Here is a 10,420-nt window from a genome sequence, read left to right as displayed (position 1 = left end):
AGAACACACGCAATTTATAGACAGTATAACTGGAGCAATATGACCTTAGTCGCCGATGCCCAGTGGTCAGGAGCGAGAGTGCATAGCACGGGTTCCTTGAGTGGACCGTGGTTCAAGCCCGTGACTACTAAATACACATAAATATTTGTATTGACGATTTATTGTACACTCATGACTTGGTTATCGTGCCGGAGTATAAACAGAAAAAAAAAATAATAATAATAACTAAGTTTGGAATTCTGTACAGTTCTCAGTTGTTTCTAATACTGTGCTTCATTAATTTTCTAATAGAAAATTAATTAAGTATTAGGAACGTTCCCGCAATAGGGCGCATTGTTCGTATGTTGACTATCGAATTCGAGAGGCAACCTGTTGATACTGAGTAGGAGTAGAGTAGCGAATGTGTAGTACTGTATATTTATTTTTGTTTCGGCAATGCCTTTTATAGGTAAGAATTCGAGGTTGGCTTTTGAGAACATCAATTAAAATTAAAAATTTTCAGGTTAAAAAAATAACATATTAAGATATAAAAAATGGGAAAATGTTTCATTGAATTTTAATAATATTACTTCCAAACTTACGTCCCGAATAAAAGTACACTTCTGAACTGTGCATTGGTAAATCATTAATTTGTAAATGCACTTGCACCCGGTGCGTCATTATTATTATTTTTTTTCCTTCATTTATTTTCCTTTTACGTATAGTGGAATGAACATGGACATCGAATCGTTGACCCAGGTCACGCGATTTGATGTCGACTACAATGTAAGAACAACCATTTAGCAGTCACATGTGCTATAACCGCAGTCAACTGAAATGTTCGTACTACTGTATTCTCATTCTTGACAACATGCAAGTCAATCTATTTTTTTGGTCCTCGTTTGCTAGAATGTTGTGCATGTCTCTTTGACATTTTAGAAAATCATAATGATTTGGATCATTTTTTTAGGATGAATTACAGTTCAAAAATATTAGGTTTACGCTTAAGCCATTCACCAACCACTGATTTATAAAATAATCATTAAATGCTAGTTATTTATGATTTGTACAATGTCACACAGGTGACAAACCCTGAATCTGGGACAGAATCTGAGAAACACATAAGATTAAACTTAATCTTGGTTAATCCTGAGTCGTATATTTCTCCATGTACAGGGGGTTTATACAGCCCGCTTGCTACAAAATATCCTGTAGTATTTTATGAAAATCAAAATTGCCTAACCTTGAATGGCAGCTTTGAGATGTGTTCAAGTTATAAGGTTACCAAATTTACTTCTCATAAAGTACACAAGATACAGATGTTACACTTGCCTCACTTTTCAACATAGTATCTTAGAAGCTGCACACATTTTTCACACCTTTTCTTCCAAGCTGTGAAGGCCACATCAAAGCTTTCTTTGGACATATCCTCAGCTCACTGGTAAATTGTAGAAACAGTTGCTTGTCACCTAGGAAATATTCTGCCACAAAGCGCATCCTTCATCATTGGGAACACCTAAAGCCACTATGTCAGACAAGCATAGAGGATGTGGGATAACCTCAATGTTGTTTTCTTTTAATAAAATTTTGCACATTTCCAGAACAATTGGATGAAGTATTGTCCTGAGTAAACAAATGTGATTCAGTCTGTGTGGACATTTTTTCTTGAAATGCTGGGACAATCTTTTCTACAGAACTTCTTTGTATGAGCTTCTTGTCACTGTGGAGCCCTTGAGTATACAATGTGTAAAGATTATTCTAGTATCCCTGAAAACAACAACCATCATTTTCTCTCTGAACTTGTGGAAACATGGAACTTTTTGGGGAAGTGGTGATTCAGTGTGCTTCCGTTGGGCAGACCGATGTTTTGTTTCCTGATTGAGGAATGGAACCTATATCACATCCATTGTGATAATCAAGGAAAAGAAAGATCCATTCATTGCAGCATCTTGAGTGAGCATTGCTTCAAACAAGTTGACATGATTGTCATTTTGTGTGTTTTTTTGATGAGTGAGGGATGCAATTTTGAGTATTATAAACATAGTAGTATACATTTTAGGGCACTGCATTATGCTGCCATCTTCTGAAAACATTCAGAACTAATTGGCAGTTAGACTAAAAGCATTCCTGCACATATACTTCGATTATTTTGAAGAAATAAATTTGGAGACCTTATAACTTGAACACACTTCATACTTCAAAATTGGTTTTATTAAACATTACGGAAACTTAGGGCTTTTCACATTTATTAAATTAAAACAATCTTTAAGTATTTTCATGTGTTTTTGGCAAAAGTACATATGTATATTAAAGGCACATACACATTGGTTGAATATCCAAGAATGCCAAGTTTACCATGAATTGTGTAGAGGTGCTATTAAAATGACAACACTTTTCAAATATGCTATCTCAAAATACCTTAGTTACAGACAAATTTTGTTTTGAAATAGATACGATACGTCTTTTTTATTTGAACTTGCCCGAGGGTGTGCTAAGAATGGGTATGCAAAACGGGACATTCAGAGGCTTGAGGTTATTTCTAGTTGGAGAATTCCCACTGAAACAAAGATTTAATGATTGGTGAAACGGGAAGCTACATAAATAGATATGTAAATAGCTGGTGTCTGTGGAAGCAGAAATACAAAACATAGATATGTTGAGGTACATGCCATTAATGAATGCTAGTGCAGTTGTTTAGGTTATGTTGTATCCTAGTGATTAGTATATTTTCTTATTTTTTAGAAAAAATAAATAAATGTAAAAAATTTGAATAATTGTTATTATTATTTAGCATTAGCATTAGTAGAGGCATATGGTGCAAGAAAGCAAGCTTATGCAGCATCAGCCAAAAAAAAAAAAAAAAAAAAAACATGCTCCCATTTCACTGCTCCGTTCATTCCAAGGACCTGTCCAGCTCAGCCTTAAATTTCTTTAGGCTATCAACTTCCACAACAAAGTCTGGAAGTCTGTTCCACCAACCAACCACCCGCTGGCTAAAGGCAAACTTCTGCACATCTATCCTACATCTGTCTTTCCTCAATTTGAATTTATGCCCTCTCAGGTGATTATTCGGAGCAAGACGAAGAATTCCATCAACATTGAGCATGCTCAAACCATTGAAGGCTTTATACACCTCAATCAGATAACCTCGCAGGTGCCTCGTCTCCAGACACCGTAATTTGCAAAATTTAAGCCTTTCTTCGTAAGAGCAACCCTTTGTTCCATTCACTAATCTTGTTGCCCTTCTCTGTACTCATTCCAACAGCTCTACATCCTTCTTAAAATGAGGCCTCCAGACCTGTATACAGTACTCAAGGTGTGGCCTGACCATTGCCTTATATAAGAGGATAATCACCTCCTTAACCCTGCTAGAAAAATTCCTGTATATCATTGACAAGACACTATGAGCTACTTCTGCAGACCATCTGCACTGCTCAGAAAACTTCATATCTGCCTGCACAATTACCGCCAGGTCCTTTTCATTCTCTACCACTGTCAGCATAGTACCACAGAGTTGATACGTCACTCTGGGGTTGCTGCTTCCCATATGTAGTACTTTACATTTGTCAATGTTAAACTTCAGTTTTCCGATCCACCTAACACTGCCTCTATAGCATCAGCAAATATTCTTGCACCCTTTCTATTTAAGTGTATCCCATCCCTGTAGAAGCAGTCTCTCCTGTTAACAAGTACAGACCAGGCTGAAAAAAATTCTACCCCTTGAGCCTTGCACAATCTTTCCAGGGCCGAATTGATCAACAAGGCTCTCATCATATACTCCCTCCTATCGAGTCTGGGCAGAATTGCAGACACTTTCAAATTCGAATAAATGAGGAAGAAGAAAATTTGGTTCTGTGAGTTTGATGTTGGACTGTAAAGGGATGCTGACTGGTTGTGGCACATATTTTGACTGGTTTGGAATACAGGGAATTATAAAAGCTAATTCAGAAGAACAGTTCCATGGAAGTATCTGTAAAAAAGGCATGCAGCAGAAACAGAACATCTATGAGACAGATATTGGAGAGAGATTTTAAGAGATGGATCATTAATTAACCTAACTGGCTACATTTGAATGGAGTCTAAAAGCTGAGAGAGATTAATGGGGCACTGCCAGAGATGTGGGATCAGTATTCCATGATAGCGATTTGTACAGAGTGAGTAGATGTTTAGAGCAATATTTGTGACGTGCTTATACCAAGAGAGATTAGAAGTCTGGGTAATCTCTAATAGAGATATGTGATGTTGTCCAGAAATCTGAGTGTTGTCAAAGATGAGCATAGGAGCAAAAGAATCCTTTTTGCAAGATATAAGATGAGACTGAGTTTTATTAGGATTAAAATCAACTAAGTTTTCTTTGCTGCACTAGAGAATTTACCTGAAGATAATCATTTAAGGAATTAGTAGTGAATTTTTGAGAAGTATAAGATGTTTGTGCAGGGTAAGGCTTCTCAAACTGGAAGGTAGAATGCAATGTGCTGTCATCAGCAAATCTGTGGATGGGATTTCCAGTCAATGGAAGAACATCATTAATGTACAAGAAGAAAAGAGTGGGAGAAAGAATTGAACCTTGGGGAACACCAACATTAGTGGAGAAGTTAGAAGACAGAGAGCCTTCTACCATAACCTGTAGTGAGTGGTCAGAAAGAAAAGTGGATACTCAATTACAAAGAACAGTTGGCAGTAGTTTGTGATTATAGAAATAACTTCTATAAGAACATCGCAATTTTTTTTTATGTTAGTCGTAGCATATGTGACTAAAAAAAAAATTCATTCAGAAATATTTGCATCGGTAGCTTCTGAAGAGGTATTTGAAAATTCTTTAGTATGTAAATACCACTTCTGAAGGGATATGTGAAAATTCAGCATTTTTAGCCACTTAGATTATGTGAAGTGAAGAAGAAAAAGAAAAAAAACAAAAAATAATTGGAAACTTACAGCTATCATTAGTGTGAGGGAGTAGAAGTTCCACTTATGATTGCTTTTTTTACCCTCTTGAATGGTTCTTTAGTGTTAGTAGTGGCAAGTGATGTAAGAAATCAAGCTTATATGGCATCAGCCAATAAAAAACTACCCACCTCTCCTGTCTAACCCTCTGGTAGTTTGTTAAATCTTTCCAGAGAGTAATATATATATAGTGGACTGTATAGGTCCTTTAGCCCCTATCTCAGACCTACACTAAGTTGGCCTTACATTAACACCACCTACCTAATATATCATGGGGTCACCTTTTGTCTGTAATAAACCTGTATATATTTTGGCATGGACCTCACAAGGTGTTGCAAGTTGGCCTGCAATAGTGCTATTCATGCATTACAAGGATGTAATGCATGAATAGCACTATTGCAGTGATGCCCTCACTTTGTCAGGTGGTTGGTTATTGCATTGAATGTCCTTTTCCAGTAGGTCCCAAATATGCTCATTTGGGTTGAACTTGAGTGATTTGGGTGGCCATGGTGGGAGGACAGAGAATCCATTGTCATGTTCCTGAAACCAGTTAGCAACTTGCTTGGCTGTGTGACAACTTGATAAGAACATCTACCTTTTTATCAGTACCACCAAGTATATCCCTTCTTCTTGTTATCTACAAGAAGGGGGGGGTATACTTGGTCGGCAGTGATAGAAAGGCAGATATTCCTATCAAGTTGTTGGTTAATGATGATCAGAAAACCTTGGGCATGCCATGAAAACGGTCCCAAAACCATAACACCTCCAGTCAGCCAAAAACCAGCAGTGCATCCAGGTGCCATGACCTCATGTTACTTTTTTTTTCCCAAATGCAGATAGCCAATCAGCATGGAAACAGGATTCGTCAGATCAGTCCACAGATTTCCACATGTTCGTGGTCCAGTGTTGGTGTTAACATGCCCATGCAAAGTGTTGTTTCTTGACGTAAGACTTGTGACATCCGTAGCCTATATGTCCAGAGTTAATGTCTGGCACATAGTCTATGTACATCTTGCTATTCCTACATTGTACTGGGTTGTTAACTGAGCCATTATGTTATGTTGTGTCGCTATTGTGTTAGTTATAAGACGAGACATACAATGCTTGCCATGGGTCTTGACCACACATAGTTATCCTGTATATGACCTTTGGCTGGTTGTTTGACTACTGCTGAGCCAGTCATGGTAGATTTCTGACACCATAGAATGGGAGAACTTAGCTGTGTTGGCTGTTTTCAAGATACTGGCACCTGCGTGTCTTGTCCCCACAGTCATTCCATGTTTGAAGCCGAAAAGGGGTCCAAATTAACTGTCACTATATGACAACAAAATTTCTTTCTCTTCTACTCCACACATCTGTCAAGTGTGGTAAAATAGGTAGTACATTTTGTGTGTTTTATTTGATAGTACAGACTTTCATAATATTTGTTAACTTTGGTGAATATATGATATCATGAGTTGAGTATTATTGTTATTATATTATTATTGAGTATTACGAGTTGAGTTGGTTTAGTAGCTATAAATTTTGGAATAAATTATTAAATAAATCCTGAATAAAACTGATTTAACTCATATTTTATTTATTCATCCATTAATTTTTCTAATATTATTTTTAACATATGCAGGCTCTCTGTTTTATTCAGTTCCATATGTACTTATTGGAATCGTTTATCCAGCAGTTGGCTCGTGAGTTATTTGCTCTTTATTATTTATAATACTGTATAGTAATGCGGTAAATTATAAATTGTTTAAGAAGAGCAGTAATGGCAACAACAACATTAAAATAGTTAATATTGTAATGTTGTTGTTGCTATTACTGCTGTTCTTAAACATTTTATAATTTACCGCATATCAGTACTGTATATATTTCCAAAATATATCCATGAAATGAACCAAATAGTTTGATAGCTTTCTCTCTTTCTAGCCGCAAAACCTTTTTTAAGCTGAGCTATTCAGACTAGTTACTATGATTTAGATTGTTCAGAGGATTTATTTAATAATCTGAATGATCTTCAGATCTGAAATTGTGCAGGTCTTTGACTGTGAATTTAATTAACATGAGCACGATTAAAAGTTCCTCAATTATGTTGCGTGCATATATATAATAATGTAAATTAAATTAAAAGTAAAATTAAGAAATAAAAAATAAAGAAAGAATGGCAGACGTAAAAGGTAGTGATAATGTGTTTAACAAAATGTTGCATAGAACAATGTAAGTTAAATTAAAGTAAGAAGGAAAAGCACAGTGAAAAGTGAATATAACTAAAACCAATTAGAAAAAACAAAAGTAAGGGAAAAGAAATTGAAAAAAAAAAAAAAAAAAAGTGGAAAGATTACGTACCAAGAATTTTGAATATTTTAAATAAAAGACAAATATACTACAAATTTACAAGCCAATAAAGGATAAATCTATACCAGCACTCACTTAATAATGCTAAATCCAATTAATGTGAAATGTCACAATAATGAAATATCACCATTGTGATATTTCATTATTGTGACATTTCATTTACAATAACGAAATATCACAATGGTGATATTTCATTATTGTAAATTATTATATATCACGATAATTTACTATAATTTACTTTAAGATCTCCAAAATGTCATAAAATCTCTGCCATTTGAAAAAGTTGTTTTGAGGACAAGGAGAAATTGCACAGTAGGTAGGTTACCATGGTATAACACTATCATGGTATAACACTCAATTTCCATCATACCATTTTTCAGACATGTTCAGAGTACATCTTTGGGTATGTAATAAGCATTCCCTATTCTTAAGATAGCACTTTGTGCAGTATACATGGTTTAACATTTTTCGGTAGTTTCTCTGCATGCTTATGTTATTTTCAGCATGTATGTACCTGTTTTTGCGTAGTTATGCTACAGATGTGTACTTGTTTTATCTATACATTTATGTAAATGTGTAGTGAACATTGGTATTCTCATATTTTTTATAACATTGTGTCTTAAAAAAAGTAATACAGTCAGCCCTCGTATAACATGTGTTTACACTACACGAATTCGATCATACACGATTTATAAATAGGGGAACGATATAAACCGAATTTGCTTATGCACGATTCGCCTTTGTGTTTATAAAAAATGGCAGTCAGACTGGAATCACCCCAACCGAACGCAACACGATAGGAATGAAGGGAAGATTCTGAAAATGTATTTATGTTTTTTATATCAGTGAAGGGGAAACACATTTAAACATAATAACGTAAAAACCAACACAATTCCAGCTATCGGTATAATCGCAAATGCAATTAGATCGAGTTTACTACCAGTTTATAATAGATTCCACTAGCAGAAACGCAACTGGATTTTTAATGTTTTATGGTAGTAACCCCCTAAAAATGCGAGGTATTAATAGTGTATCTCTGCCTTTACGGTGTTGTTTATTCAGTTGCTACACACGCGCAGCTTTGTTTATGTGTATCAGGCATGCCTCCTCATTTTGTAATTGTGCTTTATTCCTTAAAAATGAGTAAAATATTTAAAAGGTGTGAAAAGGAAGCGTCCTGGTGAAGACCACTGCAGATTCACAGAGAAAAACAAAAGCAATATCGATAAACAGAGGCAGACTGGGTCAAAAATTCTTACCCGGGAAAATTTATAGTGGCCTCATGCTATGGTTTATGGCCAAAATCACACCGGCCTCCTCCGGCCCACCGGGGTTTCCCCGGTAAGAGTTATGGCCAGTCCGCCTCTGCGGATAGAAAAAAAATATGAAATTGTGAAAACGCTTTGAGCGAAATGAAAGACCATGTGATATTGCACGTGCTACAGACATAAATGAGGCAACGTCGAGAATTTTATTACGTAATAGTCATAATAAAATACGTAAGTATTTTATTACGATTATTTATTGTGTTTGGTAATGTTTTGGTTACAAATGTGTGTTCAATCTTGGGTGATCAGCACCTAACCCTGTTTTTCCCATAGGGCCTGTTGTTTATATTGCACGATTCTGCATTGCACAAGGGTTTCTAGGAACACAACTATCGTGCTATACGAGGACTGACTGTATGAGCATATTTTTGAGAAAATCAGTGATAAAATTTGAAAATTAATCATCAATCAATTTTCAGTTTAAATAATTGAAAGGGGAAGTGAACTTGCCACAGGCAGTAAGGATGGTACTGGCTATATCACTTACTTTTCTGCTTCATATACAAGAATTTTTCACACACAAATATCCTATCTTTACTTTCTATATTTTCTTCCCTGTTATCCTCTCTTATTTCTTGCCATTTTTCTTTCCCAACTCACTATTTTTTTCTCACCTCCCCACTGCTCTTATTTCTTTCACATGTGGTCTTACTTCTTCATAAAATGTATCCAGGATCACAAGCATTGTCTCAAAGCTTAGAAGGGATCCACGAAAGGATACTTTTGGCAAGTTTTTTTAATTTTTCTGTTATCTGTATGTGGATTTGAATTTCTTGAGAAAGTCTCTTCCCTTTCCCATTCTTTTATCCTTTATTGCTCTTTACTTTATTATTCAGCTTGACAGTTATGCTGTAATTCCATAATCACATTGAAAGAGTACGTATCAAATTTCATTGGATGTGGTTAGCAAATTGCCAATTCTTCCATGTCCATGAGCTCATGCATACAATTCCATAACTACTTTATTCTATATGAGAATCCTACATGAAGCTGAAATCTGAACATCACGTGCCCACATTAACATGAAGCAGTAGGGCTGCCCACAAATTACACATTCCCCCTTTACAATGTACAGGAGAAATGGCATGAGAACTGGCACTATGGAAGCTACCAAACCTTGTAGAAGATAGAAGGCTTGTGGTCATGGATATTATATCAGGCTACAATATCTGGGACACATGTTCTTCTCCTCCATATCGAGATTGACTCCAATTCTCACTATGCAATCCAGCTGGCTGGCCTTATTAGACTTTCCTGTCCAAGTGGAGAGGAAAGTCTAACGCTCCGGTCATATCATTCCCTCATGTTCCTTGTACCATTTGAAAGTAGCAAGAGCCCTGTGAACCAGATGGTTGCCATTTCATTCCCAAAGCATCGGAGCATCGGTGACTCGCCACCAGCTTTTACAACATCTTTCACATAGACTGGATGAAATGCCTCATTGCTTTTCCTGTGAACTCATTGCCTGGCATCATTAGAGTGTAGGCAAAATTTGGATTTGTCAGACTACATTGTAGCTTTCCAGTCATCAACAGTCCAGTGTTTATACTTTTTTGGCCCAATTTTGCTTGGTTTTTTTTGTGCAACCGCTAACATTGGTCTTTTTAAAGGACCCTACTCTGGATATCCATGTTAGTTATCCATTTCTCTTTTCAGTGTTTTCTTAGAAATAGAATGAGCTAGTAAATCAGAATGTCTTATAATGGCAGATTTTAACTTCCCAGATATTGACTTGAACTTGTAGGATTTCAGGGAATGATGGTAGTCATCATGAAACAAATAAATACATGGGCTGTGTTAGGGTAACTAAGAATAAGAAT

The 10,420-nt window shown here is 35.9% G+C and overlaps 1 protein-coding gene across 1 annotated transcript in view; it reads left to right on the top strand.

The window, feature by feature from the left end:
• Window positions 1–345: 345 nt before the first annotated feature.
• The window catches only part of LOC150088083 (receptor expression-enhancing protein 6-like), a 34,759-nt gene continuing 24,684 nt past the window's right edge, over window positions 346–10,420 (top strand). Inside the window, exons 1-2 of the mRNA XM_090370563.1 lie at window positions 346–448; window positions 6,548–6,608. Of these exons, the coding sequence (XP_090226689.1) occupies window positions 436–448; window positions 6,548–6,608 (74 nt within the window). The 5' untranslated portion in view covers window positions 346–435. The remainder of the gene's footprint in view (window positions 449–6,547; window positions 6,609–10,420) is intronic.

This window comes from Mastigoproctus giganteus, chromosome 3, assembly GCF_048544385.1.
Source record: "Mastigoproctus giganteus isolate SK-2022 chromosome 3, ASM4854438v1, whole genome shotgun sequence".
NCBI classification, from domain to species: domain Eukaryota; kingdom Metazoa; phylum Arthropoda; class Arachnida; order Uropygi; family Thelyphonidae; genus Mastigoproctus; species Mastigoproctus giganteus.
The sequence above is the reverse complement of the archived record's forward strand: the minus strand, read 5'-3'. Positions and strand labels throughout refer to the sequence as shown.